The following is a 21,265-nucleotide window of genomic DNA, read 5'->3' as shown; positions in this document are numbered from 1 at the left end:
ATTATTTTGTTACGATAGCACTTGTCAAGAAGTGGGATATATTAGGCAGCAAGTGAACATTCATTTCTTGAAGTTGATGTGTTGGAGTCAGGATAAATGGGCAAGTGTAAGGATCTGAGAGACTTTAACAAGGGACAAATTGTGATGACAGGTCTTGTGGGGTGTTCCCGGCATGCAGTGGTTAGTACCTACCAAAAGTGGTCCAAAGAAAGACAACCAGTGAACCACCAACAGGGTCATGGGCGCTTAAGGCTCATTGATGCACGTGAGGAGCGAAGGCTAACCCATCTGATTCTATCCCACAGAAGAGCTACTGTAGCACAAATTGCTGAAAAAGTTAATGCTGGCTATGATGGAAAGGTGTCAGAACACACAGTGCATCACAGCTTGTTGTGTATGGGGTTGTCTGGTCGCAGACAGATCAGAGCGCTTATGCTGATCCCTGTCTATCACTGAAAGAGCCTACAATGGACCATTGAGCAATGGAAGAAGGTGGCCTGGTCTGATGAAGCATATTTTTTATTTTTACATCATGTGGACGACCGGGTGTGGCCATCTCTTTCCCAGGTACACTACGGGTGTGCGTCGTTTACCTGGGGATGGCACCAGGATACACTATAGGAAGAAGGCAAACCGGCAGAGGCACCATGATGCTCTGGGCAATGTTCTGCTGGGAAAGCAGAACATTGTTTACAGGCATTCATGCGGATGTTACTTTGAAATGCATCATCTACCTAAACGTTGTTGCAGACCAAATACACCTCTTCAGAGCAGTGGTATTCCCTGATGACAGTGGTCTCTTGCAACAGAATAATGCACTTCGGAAAATATATTTATACTAATATTATAAGAGCGTTGTGTCTGTTTGTTCCAATTTGGCTCAAAACTCCTGAACTGATTTTCATGAAATTGTGCATCATTGTGTAGTGGTAACTCCTAGAAATCACCTGCACTTTTTGTTTCATCTCCATACGTCAAGTGAAAGCTGAGTAATAACATCAAAAAAATGTATTCACATCATCAATGCAAGAGATTGGTGTGACACCGTGCGGTCGGTCGGTAAGGGGGGAGATGTACTTTGGGCCTGCGTTCTCTTGAATAGGATAGGCTATATAGGTGTCTGTGCACAGGGCACATAGTGACATTGGTGTGACTGGTAGGTGAATAGGACAGGCTATATAGGTGTCTGTGCACAGGGCACATAGTGACATTGGTGTGACTGGTAGGTGAATAGGACAGGCTATATAGGTGTCTGTGCACAGGGCACATAGTGACATTGGTGTGACTGGTAGGTGAATAGGACAGGCTATATAGGTGTCTGTGCACAGGGCACATAGTGACATTGGTGTGACTGGTAGGTGAATAGGACAGGCTATATAGGTGTCTGTGCACAGGGCACATAGTGACATTGGTGTGACTGGTAGGTGAAGGTGCTACTGCCACCAGTCTACAGTGCTGCTGGTCATGTGGGCCAACTCATATTAAAAAAGTTGTCCGCAGTGATTCCGTCATAGTGAAGGCTCAGCAGCAATTTTCCAGAGAATCCACACTCCTTTCTTAAGCTCATTTAAGATAAGTTCTGAACAAGTCCCATTTGAGTGTCTGCATCTTTTGTTTGTCTATGTAAACATATCCTTTTGTTGTGTTTTTTTCTGTGCACCTGGGCCATCAATTACAGGGAGGTTTGTGCCTGTCTATAGGCTAATATATATATATATATATATATATATCAGTCTTGACACTATATAAGTAAATAAAATTGGTGTGATTTAGGGGGCTTCTCTACTTTTTCCAGCTTGTCTCTAAAGCGTTCCCTTTCACTCGCGGATTTGGAGCAACATGTTGGGGAAATCCGTAGGCTGGTAGAAGAATGTCATCAGACCCCAGGTCTGGAAGACCCACCCAACAAGTCACAGTTATGCCGTTACATGATGCCGGATGAAGAGAACCCATTGACATCACAGGTATTTATAGTTGGAATCTGGCTTGTTTTTCTAACCTGCATTAACTATTTGTTCCTGTATTGTTAACATTGTTAAAGTCCCAGCAAAGTAACTGTTGCTCAATCACTGAGATTCGTACTATGAGCATGCTATCCTTGGGATACATCTTTTGTATAAGCCTGTTGAGAGATGTAGTGGTGCTTACTCTAGTAACGTAATTATTTAAATTTTTTCTTTTTTTTACATTTCCCTGCATGCCACTCTTTCTTGGTCAGTTGGGGTTCACTACACTGAACAGATTGGGTCTGTACTGATTACTTCCAAGCTTGGTGCTTTGCTGTATACTGGCAAATTCAGTCTGGCCTGTATGCTTGGGGACTTTGTTTCCTAAGTTTAATATGTGTGCTATGTTTTGTATTAGTCTTACAGGATTGTATATAGGTGGTCCCTGTGGTAATGCAGGAGGCAACATCTCCACTTCTAAAAACCCACACTTTAGTAAATATACCCCCCAGGAGAGGATGGTGAAAATGTATAATTTAAGAAAAATAGATGTGAACTAATACTTGAGAATCGGATTGGAACTATCTGTTTCATATCAAATCAAGCCGATCTAGGCATAGTTCAACTTTCCTTTTTTTTTTTTTGGCATAACTTCCTCTGTGAGAAGCTATATGAATGACTAGCGTTCATGTACAATATTTACACGGCAGCAAGTAATTAATATTTCTTAACAATATGAGTTTGTAGCCCCCTGATTGGTCAGCTTTATCTATATTCGATCAGGGCTTGACAAATTTTTCTACAATCTAGGAGCCAGGATGAAAGAGTAGGAGCCAGACCACCATTCTTAAAAACACAGTTAATAATTTACTAAATCAGCACTGCCGTGCTGGGACACTGGGAGCCGAGATCCCAGTTCCCAGTATAGGGCTTTCAGCTCTGCAGCCTGGGACCATGCCCCAGCTGTACCTTTTCTCCCAGCAGCGCTCAGCTGCTGTTCCCCTTCTTAGTGCTGGGGGTACAGGGAGCTGGCTCTCCCTGTCCCCCGGCATGCAGGCACCTAGCCCCTGCCTCACTGCACAGGGTGTGCGCTCTCAGTCCTGCTGCGCTGGGACACTCGTGCCAGCAGCAGCGGTTTACTGCCGCCTTCCACGCTGGGGATCGGGGAAGCGGGCTCTCCCTTTCCCCCAGTGTGTGCACAACCGGCCCTGTGGAGCTGGGGGCGCCGGGAGCTAGGCTCCCGTTCCCCAGCTGGGAGCACAAAGAGGCTTCGTGCGCCCAGTTCCCACCCCCAGTGTGGCACTCAATTCCGACCGCCCTTTAATGCTGGGGAGCCGGGACCTAAGCTCCCACTCCCCAACAGCCGGCACACAGCCCCCTTCTGCATCGCTGCGCTGTGGACGCCAGCGTCGGCGCACAGCACTACACAGGGAGCCGGCTAACCCGGTTCCCCTGTGTACCACTTAGCCCTGCAGTCCAGGACACCACATGGTCCCCCATTGCCGCAGCCACCGGAGATGATGGGGGTTACCACTCTGTGCTGCCGTAGCCACAGAGAGGGCCCGGTTACAGCAGCAATAAAACACATTTTTTTATTAAACACCCGGTGCCTAGCGACCTTTAAATATGGCGTCACAGCACGGGGGTAGAACCTTTTACCGGAGGTCTATGCAGCCGGACAGACGGGACGGAAGAGAGAGCAGTGTCACCGCAGGCAGAGGAGTCAGCGCAGGAGACACTGCCAGCGCATGCACTCCTGTGAAAAGGGCGCCCATGAATCTCTGCTGGGGTACTGCTTCCTCCGATCCTCCCTCCCTAAAAAATCTGGTCGCCGGGCAACAAAGTTTAGTCGCCATGGCGACCTGGCCCCCGGGTTTTGTCGAACCCAGTCTCAGATGCATTATTGATTTGGGGCTACTGAGGTCACACTATTATTTTACTCTGTCATTGATGCACGTGGATATGTTTTGTTTCCTTTTATTTTCCTTAATTCCAAATATAGTTTAAAGGAAGATAAATAAGACTCTTAATAAAGGCACGGTAATAACAAAAAATAGTAGCATTATAATAAAAAATAAAGTTGCTGAAATCGGTGAATCTAAATTTTTCAGCGACTTCATTCATTGCTACTAATTAACCAGACGTGAACCTGAAAAAAAATAAGCCACACAAAATAGGGACTCTGGGCCTGATTCAAAGATTTACTCTAATGCAACTGTGACTGCGATCTCTCATAGATCGCAATAGTGAAAATATGCTGATGTCTTCCATAGCTTCTCCAAGCATAGGGACACCCACTGCTGCCTTCTCATATCCATCCGACAACGTAAACATTTGGAACATCGATGCAGATTGGGCAGCTACGCAGCTTTTTAGAGAAGCCTGACCTATCTGAAACACTGCGTCTCTCTGACACACTGAGAGTTCTCATGCGGCGAAGGAGATCGCAAAGGTTAATTTATGCATGTCCCTGAAACAGAGTTTAAACGGTACTGACCCACCTGCGTTTGCGTTGCCTCCCCCTATCGCAAACAAATTGCTGCGCATGTGCAGTATTGCTTTCACACATGCGCAATTGCTAACAGTCGCTTGTTCTGCGTAAATATCGGCATTGCAATCTGAATCCGGTCCTCGCATTGCAACAAATCACGAATTGCCTAGCATAAGACAGACACAAAAATAAATTTAACCTGAGGTCATTTCTGCAAATGGATGTGGATTGAAATATGTACAGTATTTAAATAGACAGTAGTAGGTACGTCGTCAACAGGCAATAGGTAGACATGGCCAAAAGATCGACAATTAAAAGGTTGACATAGACTAAGGTTGAAAGAGTCTAATGGTTGACACAGAAATGGCCGACTCATTTTTTTTTTTTTAACCCTAATCCTCACACTAATGCCTAATACTATCCCCTCCCCATTGTGCCAAACCCGAACTCTCACGCTTTTGCCTAACCTTAACCACCCCCTTCTGCAGCCTAGCCCTCATCCTAACCATAAAATTCATGAAAAATTATGAAAAACCATGTGTTGATCTTTTCTGTGTCAACCATTTGTGTGTCAACCTTGTGTCCCTGTTGACCATAGTCAATGTCGACCTTTTAACTGTCGACTATTTGACCCTATTGACCTTTTGACTGTCGAGACACTGTTGATTTTCCTTCCCTGTACCTCACTGAAGAGAAACAGCTCTTTGAATTCTGTCTGCCCTGTTTCTGCCAAACTTTTCATTTCTTCTCCAACTTGTCCTTAACACATTTTTTTTATCACCTGTAGCAATGTCTAACTGCAGCCTCCTCATTCAGTACGTTTTCAGAGGTATGGCTGAAGGAAAAAGACCATCAATAAGAACAAAGTGGTATATTTACTAAAGTGCGGGTTTTTAGAAGTGGAGATGTTGCCCATAGCAACCAATCAGATTCTAGTTAACATTTATCTAGCACCTTCTATTGCTTGTTATGGGCAATATCTCCACTTCTAAAAGCCTGCACTTTAGTAAATATACCCCATAGTCACAAAACCTATTTTACTACCTGACAACAGTTATTGTATCTTCTGATATACTTTAACTTTTATCGCTGTCAGTGTTTGAAATGTTTCTCCTTCATCCACTAGGGGACACTGGAGTTCAAGACAGTGGGGTATAGACGGTGGTAGAGCAGAGCCTGGCACTTTAAATAATTCTGAAGTGTGACTGGCTCCTCCCCCTCTATGCCCCATCAGCCCCAGTTTTTAGAATGTGCCCGAGAGAGCCGGTCACATAGGGCTGAGCTCCAGCCCACTCTTAGTATTTTTTCTTTTATTTTCCTTTATTTTAATTTCTAGCTTTCACAAAGCATTGAGGACAGGCTGACAGAGTACTGCGTCTGTCAGCCTGCTACATGGAGGCATCAGGTGACCCGCCACCACTAAAAAAAGAGTGCGTGTCGGAGTCCCAGGCACCCTGGCAGTAGCTCAGGGAGGACACGCCACAGCTTAATATAGAGGCTGTGTCCGTGCTTCCGAATGCCTAGCCGCAGCCCTGATGCCAGCAGTGGTAAGTATAGCTCTGTTCCCCTTATGGGAAACGGAGTTTAATCTGCGGCCCCTCCGCCCCCTCCCAGGCTCATGTGGCATATACTGTAGTATATCCCCTCCTGGAATCCTGTAACGCCGCTAGCGTTATTACAAGGGGCGGAGCTACCGCGCATAGAGCGCGGATACCAGTACAGGGAGACTGTTCAGACAGTCTGTAATGTTGCTGCCTAGCAGCATGCCTGATCCCTGCACGATGAGCGCTGTCTTACTTTATAGAGCCTGACAGCGCTCTGTTTGCTGCTCTCACGAGAGCCGAATCTTCCCTCTGCTCTATCCCCACGAGGAGGGAGCCTGCCGCGCCCCGCTACTCCCATAAGGGAGTCTACATAGCACCAATTGGCGGGGCTTAGGGAGCTACTCAGCGCGGCTGTTCCCTGCCGCGCTGGTGCTTGTAGGAGCGCTGGCTTCTGCACACAACCGCCAGGGAGCGAGGCTGTTATTCACAGCGCTCTCGGCTGCGGGTTGCGGCGCCGGTGCTTGTATGAAGATTGCACCGGCGCTGTCTATTTCATTCCCGCTCCACCACTCGCTTTATGCCTGCTATACATTGTTTGCGCCCCGCCCGCTTATTATAGTAGGGGCAGAGTCTACTTCATGCTGGCTTGCACAGATGCCGCCATACTCCAGGAGTATTATTAGCATATGCACCTGCCTTAAAAGGAGCCGGGGCTTATTGCCAGCATCACCTGCATCCTCACTCTGGAGTTGTGTGGGGGGTGCAACCCTTAACAGGGTTGTGGGTTTTATTCCCAGTACGCCCTAGCTGTTTGGAGTTTGTATGTTCTCCCTGTGCTTGCATATGGCCTCTACCGTTTTTTTCTTTCCTTAAGCCTACAGCACCTGGTCTTATTAGGTTTAACGGCACAACTGTGGAGTTTGTACTTTAACCTGCAGTCCTTATAGAGATCTGGCTCTGCCTCATCTCGGTTATATTGCAAGTAGTTCCCCTACGGAACTGGGCAGTGTACTGGTTTAATATTATATAATAAAAAAAAAAAAAAAAAAGGACCCGCCGCCACTATTATAGAGTGAGTGTCCGGGTCCCAGGCACCCTGAAGCACGGGGAGGAACATGCCACAGCCTAATATAGAGGTTGTGTCCATGCCACTTTGCCCACCACATATCTATCAGCGCCTACGGCCACACGCCCGATCTCGTCTGATCTTGGACGCTAAGCAGCGCCAGGCCTGGTTAGTACTTGGATGGGAGACCGCCTGGGTATTCCAGGTGCGACAGGCTTATTACATTGAACATCTGGGGCAAATATGCTTGATGTGTAACAGAATAATGCAGTGTGTTTCTTGCATCTATAGCTGCCAGAGATCACTCTGCCTAAATAGTTGGGGCCACTGTTCTGGCTGCTGCCAGAAATGACGGTTATTGCATATCTTTAACCCAAGGTTAGCACAAGGGTGCGTCCCATCCCCAGGCTTATGCCTCACATTGGCTCGCCTTAAGAATGAGCCGTACTCTTCTCATGCACATATGTGGCTGCACATATGTTAAATCTCAACAGCCTTCGGTGCTTACCTTAGAAGGTATGCATCTGTGCATCTATAGGGATTTATATCTTATTTATTCCCTTATACTGTGGTTTCTCTTCAGATCGAATAAATCTTTCGCCTTTTACTTAAGATTTCCGTGGAGAGGAACAATCATGAGTTTCATGTAATTTTTTGATGCCCGGCAGCTGCTGGGCTGCACACACAAGAAGTAACGTATGGCCGTTGTAGTGGTTGGCATTGCTGTCTCACATCACTGAGGTCATCTTTTGATTTCCATCATCTGGAGCCAGAAGGGCACACCTGATAAAGCGAGTACACCGGTAACGGAAGAGTCCCAGGATCGCAATCAGTCTGGGATAGTACGTTGCTAACATTTCCTGCCCCAACACCGTAGCAGAATGACGTCCACGCGCGGCACATGAGTAGTCTCCCTGTGTGGAGGTAAGCCACATGTATGTATATACTTGTATTTTGTACTAACCCTGCGTTTAGACCTGGGGCTCAGTTCCTTCTAACTATTGCCCGTGTTATATTTTTCAAATTATATCGCCACCTACTAATCTTGTATGTAGGTACGCGTAGGCATGTAGGGATTTATGTATGTGTTAAGTATATATATATGTGTGTGTGTATATACAGATGTATGTGTGTGTGTATATGTATATATTATTATATATATATATATATATATATATATATATATATATTGCTTCTTATCCTTACCATTAAAGCAGGGGTAGGATATGTTCTTATCAGTTTTACGTCTGATACCTAGTATATTTAAAGAGGATGCTGCGATGGGAGGCTGGACTCTCCTGATCTGGTCGTTTGTTCTATAACTCCGCTTTACACCATCTCTCCCTAGGGATTGGGTGGTGTGTGTATATTATGTATATAATTATGGATATGTGTAGGTATTCCTATACTTCCACATTCATTAAGATACATCTTATTCCACGTCTGGAAAGCTGCCAGGGTTTACCAGAAGCTGTCGCTTATATCCATACATATTATATGGTGGCTCTATAGATTAGAGACATGTTCTGCAGCTTACATAGGATAGTCAGAGACTCCTACGGCATTGCTTTTAGTATGGACTCTATACATGTCCAGGGGCCTTCCTGTATGTCCACACATGTATATAAGGATATGTACTTACACCCGCCTCGGGTTATAGTCCTGTTTCCATCAGTCTATATCTACAGTGTCCACTTCAGGGGACCTATTAATTACAACTACACTCTAGGGCGCACTTAGTAACAAACTTGTAAGACACTAGGAATGCAATGTGTGTATATATAGATATAGCATGCTGATCTCCTGGTGCGGGATATGTGTATGTGTGTATATGTGTATATATATATATATGTAATGTAGCGTGCGGATCTCCTGGTGCAGGAGTTTGACAAGTGACTTACTATGTCGGTACTAACTCTTCCTTTCAGAGAGTTTGCCTTTTCATGCAGCTATGTTTATATGTGTGAATGTGTATATATACTGATATATTCCCGTTCCTTGTATGAATTTTCCTAATAATTGGAGAAATCTGTTTTTGCCCCTGACTGGCGTTATCACTACGGATATATCTCTTCTTTACTTGGGATAATTAACGCATTCTATGTCTATGTACAGGTACTTTTCTCGGTATCGATTCTGGTACCTTATATTATTGTCTTGTCGCATATCTCACTACAATAGGTATCTGTAGGTCACTTGGGTACATTTCCTATCAGTACATAGAGAATCCAGGATCTATTCCATCCTCATGGCTTATTTAGTTAATTTACATGAGGCCTAGGGCCACCCGTCGATATAGGCAGGGTCTGGCCTGGGTTGTATCAGATTGTGGGCGTAATACACACTTCACCATTATAAGTGTTAATGTAAGGGTACACTAGCAGACCGTTTTTGGGGTATGTGTAATCTCTATATGGATACATATCCCTAATGGAACAGGCTCAGGTATAGCGTCCTGTTGTACGACCTTCTTGTCTCCATTAACAATTTGCTAGTTTCTACAGTATTTTCTTCTGCAGCATCTCCAGACTGAAGTCCGTGCTGTAGAGCATTGATCTTTGCCACTGAGGCTACTCTCTGTACCTGACGTGGTGGTTTGCTATGAGATGAATAAGGTCAGTGACATCCTACATAGCGTCCAGAGGGCTTCTGGTCGCTCACAGGTAAGCGGGCTTACCCCACTAATGCCTCGGCAGATGCTTTCTTTTTCATGCATCCTGACATAGCTGTTGTTCTCTCTTATGCACCCTAGTTGCTGTCCTAGCAGCCTTCCGCTCTTTTAAATCAGTTGGCTGTACACTTTAGAGCTTTCCTGGTGTGTGGGTGCATAATTGCAACATTGAGATTTGTGACCCTATTCTACTGGAATCTGTTGGGGTTATGGACTGAAGTACATCTATGGGCTAATGCACATCTTTACTATAAAGTGTGACAGTCTCTATGTTCCATACAGGGGGCCTGGTTTGTTTCCTGTTCAGTATCTGTTGATAATTCAGCACACTGACAGGTACCTGAATGGTACCTTCATAGTTGTCCTAGTGCTTTAGCCTTGCGGATGGGATACTTCCCTATATTGGTAGCTCTCCCTGGGTGGAGGTGGCATCCGTGCTCTTTTTCTGCTAAGGGTATCCTGGGTGTTTTCATACTATGTTCAGGCCAGTTGTTGGTACTGATTACACTCTACCATCATGAAGGAAGTTGTCTGCTGTTTGACAGGATGGGTGGTACTGCCGTCTGACCCACTGGAAGGAATTGTAGTCTCAATCCTCTCGTATCCGCCTCTGCCTCATGCCAGTGGGATCTCCACTCGTTGACAACTTCTATGGTTTAAACCTTCCACTGGTTACCAACCCTTTAGTAGTTGGACCTCGAGAATGGTTCAGGGCGACTGTTAGGTCGTGATTCTTGCCTCCTTGTTTGCTTTGTTAGGAGTCTGTGGACAGGTCCAGCTCTGTCTCTGTATATTGGTCTCATTATACTTTTATCTATATGATGTCCCGCAGTGCTGGGATTCTGCTGTCTGAGACTGTTGCAGCTTCCTGTAGTTGTCGCTAATACGGTTTTCTCGAGTTTTGTTCTCATGTTACTGCCATTCTATGGATTCTAGTTGGGGTTTTCTGCTCCCAACGGTCTTGCTTGGTCTATTTTTGGCTGAGCTTACGGTGTTCTGATGCTTTTCATCTGCGGGTACTCTCTCTAGCCGTATTCCATTGAATTTACGCTGTAAGTTGTGGAATGTCTGTGACTGTTCAGCAAGGAGCTCTGATTGTCTCCTGGCTCTACGACATGCCTCCAGTCTTGGGCTGTCCCTGTTTCGGTTGGCCGGGAGGTCGGCAAGTACTCCGCGCTTCCCACCCGGGAGGTTGGCTTTGGGACGTCCCCACTGTCTTGAACTCCAGTGTCCCCTAGTGGATGAAGGAGAAAACAGGATTTTGGTACTTACCGATAAATCCCTTTCTCCGATTCCACAGGGGACACTGGACGCCCGCCCAGCGCTGCGTTCCTGCCGTTTTGTTGGGTCCTTATCTAGTTGTGTGACTGCATGTGTTCCCTGCAGAGGGTTCCTCTGTTCTTCTTCAGTCGGTATTGTTCCGTTCTGTGGTCTTCTCCTTCTCCTCATTTTCCTATTGTCTACCGTCTCCTCTCGGGCTCAGTTCTTAAACTGGGGCTGATGGGGCATAGAGGGGGAGGAGCCAGTCACACTTTAGAATTATTTAAAGTGCCAGGCTCTGCTCTACCACCGTCTATACCCCACTGTCTTGAACTCCAGTGTCCCCTGTGGAATCGGAGAAAGGGATTTATCGGTAAGTACCAAAATCCTGTTTTTTGATCTCAATTATTTTTTTCATGCAGGATTGTTGAAGTGATGAGGCTTGTGTCTATATATTTTTACTCTAGTAAACATTTTTTACCTACTTTTATCATATCTTTAGCATGGTTCTTTTTCTTGTTGTCTTGTCTTAGGTATATCGCAGTACTTACTTGTGTGTAAAGGGCATTGCATACAATTTGAGGGTATTGGATTCATTTTGAGCTAAAGTATTTAAATTTAATTTAGCGGCACTAGTACTAACTTGTAGTAATTATGATAAAGCTTTAGGGGCTAGATTATATTCCAATTCGTTTTTTTGGTGAGGAGGTTATAATTGGCATGTGGTACTTTAATATCACTTTTAAATACAAGGGATTCAATTCTATATAATCTATAATTTGTGCCTAACCCTAACCATCCCCCTAGTGCCTAACCTCTAACCCTGCTATTTACCTTTGGGATCCCAGCAGTCGGGATGCTGGCGCTGGTATTCTGAGAAGTGTCTGGATTTAGGCGTCTGCATTGTGAACGCTGTAATCCCCGCTGTCGGGATTCTGAACGTATCCCAATGAAATATAGTGAAATATGAATTGCTTGCCTTGAGTTTTTGAAAGTAATTTGCTGAAGATATATGTGCTCATTTGTTTTTACTAGGCATGTGGCCTAACCGAGAAAGATGTCACTACAATTCGGCTACTGAATGAAACCAGAGACATGTTGGAAAGGTACAGCATGGATGTTGCAAGCAGCTTCTGCTTTGAATTATACTTTTATACTTCTAGCACAGATGTATACTAGTGGATCAACTTCACATGACCCTGGGTGTAGTTGTACAGATGTTTTTTCTACTTGTGGGCTGAGTGTGGGGGCATCCCAGGATGTGTTTCAGAGGCTGCTTTCTGCTCACAGCCTATGAAAATGTAGGCAGAGATCAGCCTACGACGGTAGTTGCGTTTATAAGAACAGCTCACATCTAACTGAATCGGCCCCGTAGATGTTATAGATATTTGCCACATGTTTAAGCATGTTGTTTGGTGCATCCTTCCTCTGGTTATGTATACACTCCACTTTTTAACTCACAGGATTAGGAAATCCTTATTTCCAGGTCAAATTTATTAACACATTGTAACCACATAGCAGCTAGAATTCTAAATAAAATATTATTAACCGCTTAGATGGGATTTATCATGGATTTCAAAGCAGATAGAGATAATATACAAAGACTAATAAATGTGCTATTTCTTTTATATTTTTTCTTTGTCACTTTTATTTTGGAACTGTCAGTTATCTTGTAACTAGCTATAGTGCAAAGCATTGTAGGGGTATCATTCCCTCTCTTCCTCAACCTTGCAATCTATTCCCCCCCCGACTCTTTCTAGTCGTCTCATCTATCCCCTATTTATTCCTCCTGTCTCTTCCCCTATATATTTATTCCTACCGTCTCGTATTTATTTATTTATTCCCCCCATTACTCCCATCTCTCCCCCTATTCATTTATTCCTCTTGTGTCTCTTCCTATTTATTTATTTTTCCAGTCTCTTCCCATCTCTCCCCCTATTTATTTATTCCTCTCATCTTTGCCCCATTTATTTATTCCTCTCGTCATTCCCCCTATTTATTCATTCCTCCAGTCTTCTCCCATCGCTCCTCCTATTTATTTATTTCTCCAGTCTCTTCCCATCTCTCCTCCTATTTATTTATTCCTCTTGTCTCCTCCTATTTATTTATTCCTCGTCTCTCCCCCTATTTATTTATTCCTCTTGTCTCTCCCCCTATTTATTTATTCCTCTTGTCTCTCCCCCTATTTATTTATTCCTCTTGTCTCTCCCCCTATTTATTTATTCCTCTTGTCTCTCCCCCTATTTATTTTTTCCTCGTGTCTCCCCCCTATTTATTTATTTATCCAGTCTCCTCCTATATATTTATTTCTTAGGTTTTCTCCCATATTTCACTGTATTTATTCCTCCCATTTCTCTCTTTTCCTCCCATCTCTCCCCCTATTTATTCCTCCAGTCTCCTCCCATCTCACCCTATTCCCTCATTGGGGGTGATTTAAATCAGTGCATTGCTGAATTGCCCCAGGAAGGAGTTCCCGGAGCTATTCAATTGACCACACTGTAAACTCCTGATTAGAGGATTTCGGCTCAAACCCTCCTGAGGTGTGAGCAGAAATCCGACTAAACAAGTGCCGCAGTGCTGCTTTCTGGCTTAGTGCAGTTGCTAACAGCATCGCGGCTGGCACTTAAATTGGAGAATGCAGGGCACAGCACGGTCAATTGAATAGCTCCAGGGACTCCTTCCCGTCAATATTCAAATCGCATTTAACTGAATCGCCCCCAAATTAGTTTTTTTGTTTATTGAATTCAGAGTGGATTGTCAGGCATCACATTGGTTGTGTACTTGTGTAATCTGCTGCTCAGAATAGCATTGCGATCTGTAGGTCTGTGGACTACACGCATGACTAGCTCTTTACTATTCTTTGAAATATTACCATCCCAAAATGTACTTGTTGCACATCAAAGGAGTGGTAAATGTCCAAGTCTATCATAAAGTGGTGTCTGTCTATGTCATGCAGTGTGAGCCTCCTTGCTCACAGCTCCCACTACCCCCAATTGAGGGTCAACACGCTTAGCATGTAACATACTCTGGACCAGCTTGGTCAGCCCTCCCTCCCATCTTCCCCGCTAAGTTACAGAAACCTATTGCTGCCATACGCTATTTGCTCACTTCAGCGCAGCACTTGAAGTACTCTCGCTCATGTCTGCCACGATGTGCAGTGCTCATGGTCACTGTTATTTGGACACAAATTGGAGCGGCAAGTATCATGCCCTTTACTTCAGTCCTTCATATCTTCCCCAAAGATGGGTATTTGGACTTGGCTTAGGCATGAGGCAGAACAAAACATGCATGCTATGCGGTGTGATGGGATTGGCTGTAACCACATCATATGAATTACAGCATGCAAGTAGAATAGATATTCTATAAAGTCTAAAAAACAGAACATAACACTTATATTTATCAGTTAATCTGCATGTCTCTATTAGTAACATAACATAATAATAATACAACAAATATCATAATAAAAATAAACATTAAGACATGCTAGAAGCCCTTTAAAATTATTCTCTAATATTATTATGGTAAAGTGCACTGTAGATTTCACTTAATGTTTTTACAGCCAGGACTTTAGCACAGTGTTGAATTCATGCCTAAGTCGAGGATTTGGAAGGCTTCTTGACAGTATTGCAGAGTTCTTCCGACCTAACGAGCAAGAAGGGAATCAGGACAGCTCAGCACACAGGTACGTTTTTACATTTCCTCACAAACGTTCCTTTACTAGTAAGATTGAAGTTAAGTAAAACCCTAGGTTCACTTGCTTACAGCTTAAATGTTAGCAGCTTGATCAGAATGTAAAGGTATTAGGACAAATACCACTTTTTTTTATACAGGATGCATATTTCTTTGGTGTTGTCTAATATCTTTTGTCTGCAGTTGATGAAATGTTTTTGTAAAAAAGAAGCTGTTAAATATTACGTATATATTTAATCCAAATAACAAAATATAGCTGATATATATTTTTTCATACAATATTTTATACATACAATAAAATACAAAGATTCTCACTATATATAATAATCAAAATCTAATTCTTTTCACCTGTGCTCTTTATTAATGTGTTTTTTATTCTCTTTTGTACAGCCTTTCTAACATTAGTCTTCCAGTAGCCAAAATTATTCCTATCGTTAATGGACAGATCCACTCCATATGTAGTGAGATGCCCAATCACTTTGTACAGGTAAAACGCATACATTTATACTTCAGAATGTATTTGATTAATTGTGCCTAGAACATGTTAATGTGTAGGGTTGGGTATGGCTTCCCGGCGCTCAGGACCCCATCGTTCAGAATCCCAACGAAGGCATTAAAAATTCTTCTAGATGTATAAATTCTTCTCAATAAAAAGTTATAAGTGACATTTCAATGAATCCTTATTAGATTGAAAAATAGCAGGATATAAAGCAATACTTAGTACATACAGTGCCTTGCAAAAGTATTCACCCCCTTGGCTTTTTACCTTTTTTGTTACATTACAACCTGTAATTTTATTTTTTTTTATCTGAATTTTATGTGTTGGATCTGCACAAAATAGTCTAATTTGGTGAAGTGAAATGAGAAAAAAATATATAAAAAAGAATCTTTATAAATAAAATTCTGAAAATTGGCATGTGCATATGTAATCACCCCCTTTGTTATGAAGCCCCTCAAAAGTTCTGGTGCAACCAATTACTTTCAGAAGTCACATAATTAGGGAAATGAAGTCCACTTGTGTGAAATCTAAGTGTCACATGATCTGTCAGTATAAACACACCTTTTCTGAAAGGATCCAAAGGCTGCAACACCACTAAGCAAGATGCATCACACCATGCAGACCAAGGAGTTCTCCAAACAAGTCAGGGACAAAGTTGTTGAGAAGTACAATTCTGGGTTGGGTTATAAAAAAAATATCCAAATCTTTGATGATCCCCTGGAGCACCATCATGGTACCACAACAAACCTGCCAAGAGAGGGCCGCCCACCAAAACTCACAGACTGAGCAAGGAGGGAATTAATCAGAGAGGCAGCACAGAGACCAAAGGTAACCCTGAAGGAGCGGCAGAGTTCCACAGCAGAGACTGGTGTATCTGTGCATGTGACCACAATAAACTGTACACTCCATAGAGCTGGGCTTTATGGAAGAGTGGCCAGAAAAGCCATTACTTAGTGATAAATATAAGAAGACACAATTTGAGTTTGCCAAAAGGCATGTGGGCGACTCCCCAAATGTATGGAGGAAGGCGCTCTGGTCAGATGAGACTAAAATTTAATTTTTAAGCCACCAAGGAAAACAATATGTCTGGTGCAAACCCAACACATCCCATCACCCCAAGAACACCATCCCCACAGTGAAACATGGTGGTGGCAGCATCATGCAGTGGGACTGTTTTTCAACAGTAGGGAGCGGGAAACTGATTCGAGTCGAGGGAAAGATGGATGGTGCTAAATACAGGGATATTCTTGAGCAAAACCTGGTTCAGTCTGCCTGTGATTTGAGACTGGGATGGAGGTTCACCTTCCAGCAGGACAATGACCCAAAGCATACTTATAAAGCAACACTCGAGTGGTTTAAGGGGAAACATTTAATTGTGTTGGAATGACCTAGTCAAAGCCCAGATCTCAATCCTATTGAGAATCTGTGGTCAGACTTGAAGATTGCTGTTCACAAGCGGAAACCATCCAACATGAAGGAGCTGGAGCAGTTTTGCCTTTAGGAATGCAGCTGTAATTGTCGCAAAAGGTGGCTCGACAAAGTACTGACTTTAGGGGGGTGAATAGTTATGCACGCTGAAGTTTTCTGTTATGTTGTCTTAAATGTTGCTTGATTCACAATATAAAAAAAACACAACTTCACAGTTGTAGGCATGTGCTGTAAATGAAATGATGGACACCTTCAAACAATCCATTTTAATTCCAGGTAGTGAGGCAACAAAACATGAAAAATGCAACGGGGGTGAATACTTTTGCAAGGCACTGTATAATAGAAAAAAAAAAAAAAAAGGAGATAGAAAACTGACATATGTAAATACAATAAGACGTCCTGTGCAGTATCAAAATACACTTTGATCTCAGGCAGTCCGCAATTCACTGTAATAGTGTGACTAATAATAGGTAAGTAGTCACACAACTTATTCCCAGTTTCAAAGTCACGTATATGAACAGAGGGTAAGTTCACTTTTAAAGGTAAAGTAAATAGTTGCTGGTGTATGCCAGCTAATATACTTGCAAAGTAATATGTGGGACGAGGGGTGGATGTCCGATGTTAGCCTTTTCCAGACGCTGTTAGATTCACCAGCGGGTGAAAGCAGCCGACACGCCGGTGTGGGACCGTCTGTCCGTGGTAGGGAGAGGGTCCATCGGAAGGCTTGGATTCCTCTATTCCGGTATATGTTCCACTTGGTTAGGATAGTCTTTGTCCCACAGTAATCTCAGTAAGATGCCGTTTGGAGCAGAGCGGCTCACAGGTGTATAACGGAGCTGGGTCAGTGTAGGGCGAGCGGCTCGCTGATGTCCAATGGAGCTGGCTAAATAGCCGGCAGGAGCTCCGTAAAGGGCAATCTCCAAAGCAGCAGGTGGTGTGGATCCTTGACGTGTTTCTCCGGGCACAAGCACACTCCCGGTTTCCTCAGAGTGTTTAATAAATAGTTTTTACTTATTTCCACATTTAGTAATGCATAAAATGTTATTTAAAAAATATAAAAAAATCTATAAATAATTTAACTAGATGTAATGGGATTAGAGCCCGGGACCTTTTGGATGTCAGTCCGTTTCTCTACCTCTACTCTAACCTAATTAATGAGAAAATCTCAGTAATTGTCTATACATAAGATATTAAATACATTTAAACAATCCACATATATATCCATGATTGCAGTTTGTGATATTATTGGCCAAATTTAAAAAAGAGCACCCGCAGGCACAGGGGCTCCGAAAGAAGCCCGTCCCTGCGATGTGCTTGGAGTAAAGTGACCACTACAGTGGTCTCTTCACTCCTGTGCTGGGACTCCAGTGATAATTGTTGCAATGTGTAGCCCATAGGATACAGCATCACAACATCATCTTTAGAATGCTTTGCTTCCGGAGCTTGGTAAATCCAACAGCATCGCACCCCCATAGAAACCTATGGGGGGTTGTGGCTGCTTTTGAAAATGGAGTGACCGCAGCAGATATCGAAGGTATGTGCTTCGGTTCCTCCATAATACATCTGGGGGATACTAATTATTTACGGTTATCTGCGAAAACAGGGGTTTTTCAGGGACTATATCATTAATGATAAATAGGCCTCTTGGGGCGATACATACTAAGCAGTTAAATGCAGTCAAACCTCCGAGAACTGCAGTTTTCTGAGGTTTGCCACAATCTCCATATTTATCAAGCAAAACTTTCCTTAACTCGTACCCGATAGGGAATTTCCTCCTATAGATGTAGTTGCTTATAGAAACCTATGGACTTCCTTTCACTGAAATCCCCGGAGAGGGATCTGAAAGATCTCTGTCCGTCCCCGACCCGGCTTGCGCATGCGCAATAGGGCTCTGTCATAAACCAGGATATGTTCACATCATGAGGAATGGGTCTTATAGGAAGAGCTGTCCCGTGCGTTGTTGTTCGTAAGTAATCATGCATACGGTGTTAATAAGTGTCACTCTGCATGTGATAAGGGGTGGGATGTATCGCTTATAATATTTAAGATACATCCCGTCCTTAGGGGTCTAGTTAGAATGGTAAGTGCTGTCTCATCACTAAGGATTTATCTATTGGTGAGCAGAGAAGACGTGATACAGATAGTTCTGTTAAGTACTGCCCTGTATCATACTAAGAGAACAAGCCATTTTATACTGATATAGTGGATCCATGGAATGGAATGTGGTATAGGTGAGAGAGCTGGTAATGATGTCCCATTGCAAACTTTTCCCATTGCTCTCAAACAGGTGCTTATGGCACAATAGTATGTGTGTATGTCTGATTTACTTTATATTGCCATCATTTCATTATGGTTATTTCATAGGACCTCTTACTCATGGAACAAGTAAAGGACTTTGCTGCCAATGTGTATGAGGCTTTTAGCACACCCCAGCAGCTTGCGAAATAACATTTTATCCCGCTGTGTACTCATGTAATAGTCCTCTCCTAAGAACCCAGAGGAACATCAATGTTTACAGACTGTATATGACATTCCTTTTAATTTAAATAAGGTAAAATGTCTGTGCTGACCGGAAGAATGAACCCTTCACACTCTGTAACATGTTGCAGTGGTAATGGAAATATTTCCTACTCAGTACAGCATGAAGCACCCTTTTTATGTCATTCACCAGGATATCGCCTGTGACAAGTCTATGATATAGTATACTTTAAAAATATAATAGATTTATTTATGTATCTGCATTTTGGGTACAGAAAAAACCTTACACTTTACAGTACAAAAAAAATGAATGTGGCATGATTAACACAGGGGGCTTTGGTAATGAACCCCTCCTTCGACCAAAGGCCTTAGTACTATCTTTGTTGAAACCAGCATATTGTTAAATTGTAATAGATTTTATTGTTATTGATTAAATTATTAATGGTAAAAATAGGATTGTATTTAAAAAAATAAAATAAGATGGCTGCAGCCACCAAAAGCATTTGTTAAGACAACACAGTATGCAAATTTGTATCACTTCTGTGCTGGACCGTAGTCCTAATGTGGATAAAGACAGGGCAGTGTTCTATATTCAGCATTTTGTTTCATGTTTCTTGGAGCCAGATTAAACTTATTCTTTGATAATAAATTGTATTAAGAATGAATGAAAAATTAGTTTTCCCCAGAGTGTTTTACACAATCGCAACATACAAGACAAGCAGATGTAACATGAATACACTTACAGTTATAAGTATAGTGATCGGACAGATAGGCATATGTATGCCGCATTATATAGACTGGCGGGGAGATTAATTGATAAACCTGACATTTTAATCCTTCTTGATTAGATTAGTTTGTATTTTTCAGTTGAAAAATGTCAGTAAAATGTATTTAAAAATCCAAAGTTTTATCAGACCATAATAAAAGTACAGTAAATGCTGCAATCCATTATCATAGCATCCTCATGTCAGTGGTTCTCAACCCATCTCATCATGTCTCCTCATAGGAACATAGATGATCTATTTACTGTGTTTACTGGTTCAACTGTGATGTATCAAGCTGTGAAAAGAGTGGAGAAGTGGATCATAGCAACCAACCAGCTTTGAGGTAGCATTTATTAAGTACATCCTATAAAATGATAGATAAAAGCTGATTGGCTGCTATGGGCATCTTCTCCACTGGTCCACTTCTCCACGCTTTTCACTGCATGATACATCAACCCCTTAATTTAATATAGGGCACTTTAGGGTTATAGACAACACATTTTGTTTCTATCACTATTGCACTCATGGTAAAACTTATTTTTGTTGGCCTGGCTGTATCACATTTGAAACCTGGAGATCTATTAATGTTATGTAGAGCTTCATGTTATTACTTAATATATTAACTAGGTTCAAATATTAGATTAATTTTGTTCTTTTGAGTACGGTAATTGAGATTCTAATTTATTTTACCATTTCAAGCTGTTTATTATGAGAGCTTTGAATACTGTAACACAGTTGCTGTATGCAGCCTACTGTAGATATCTTTTTTTTAATTGAAAAGTGGCAATTTAGCCTATGAAATGTCTGTATTTCAATAAAGTTGCTTTTTTAAATAATATCCTGTCTGCTATACTTAATGTGCAGAAAAAAAAACATTTAAACGTTTTTTAATTTGGCTACACTTGTCTAATAATGTTATTACAATTTTATGTTTCTTATGTATGTAATTGTTGGTTTTAAAAAAAATCAAACCGTCTGCTAATGTCAAGTACCCCAGCCAATGTGAATTTGGGTATTTAAGGCAGCTTACTGCACAGATCTGTGGCAGTGTAATTGGGCTGACATCCTATACTACAGGGTTAATGGGTTACATTGTCCTGGTTATCTGTATCTTGAACTCCGTTTAATTCTTGTGTATCTGATCCAACTTGGCTCCTGACATTCTGCTGCTGATTTCACATGGATTCTGAAGATTTGGTTCTGACCGGCTTGTCTTGGCTTTTTTTCTGATGATGCCCCAGGTTTATCCATACTCTGCTTCTGTATCAGACCTTGCGCATTAAACTTCCTAATTCCTGGCACAGCAGAGGTTGGTGAAGACCAGGGGCTTGTTAGAATCTGCACCTTTGCTGTTGATGCAAGCCAGGTGAATATTCTAACATTGGTTTATTCTGTGACATGTACCTAGCAACACTGTAATCCTCTACC

At 42.6% G+C, this 21,265-nt stretch overlaps 1 protein-coding gene and 1 non-coding gene across 3 annotated transcripts in view; both read left to right on the top strand.

Annotated features, from left to right (window-relative positions):
- PEX3 (peroxisomal biogenesis factor 3) overlaps window positions 1–20,654 on the top strand; it is a 42,983-nt gene extending 22,329 nt beyond the window's left edge. For both annotated transcript variants that reach the window (XM_088454954.1, XM_088455028.1), the window contains exons 9-13: window positions 1,796–1,964; window positions 12,014–12,084; window positions 14,538–14,660; window positions 15,059–15,155; window positions 18,960–20,654. In XM_088454954.1, coding sequence (XP_088311080.1) covers window positions 1,796–1,964; window positions 12,014–12,084; window positions 14,538–14,660; window positions 15,059–15,155; window positions 18,960–19,043 — 544 coding nt within the window. In that variant the 3' untranslated portion in view covers window positions 19,044–20,654. The remainder of the gene's footprint in view (window positions 1–1,795; window positions 1,965–12,013; window positions 12,085–14,537; window positions 14,661–15,058; window positions 15,156–18,959) is intronic.
- LOC148543129 (U5 spliceosomal RNA) lies at window positions 7,611–7,725 on the top strand. The gene has a single exon (XR_015872807.1). It is a non-coding gene; the product is annotated as a U5 spliceosomal RNA (small nuclear RNA).
- Window positions 20,655–21,265: the final 611 nt, after the last annotated feature.

Source organism: Taudactylus pleione, unplaced genomic scaffold (assembly GCF_031769625.1).
Source record: "Taudactylus pleione unplaced genomic scaffold, aTauple2 ptg000006l, whole genome shotgun sequence".
In the NCBI taxonomy this organism is placed as follows: Eukaryota; Metazoa; Chordata; class Amphibia; order Anura; family Myobatrachidae; genus Taudactylus; species Taudactylus pleione.
The sequence above is the reverse complement of the archived record's forward strand: the minus strand, read 5'-3'. Positions and strand labels throughout refer to the sequence as shown.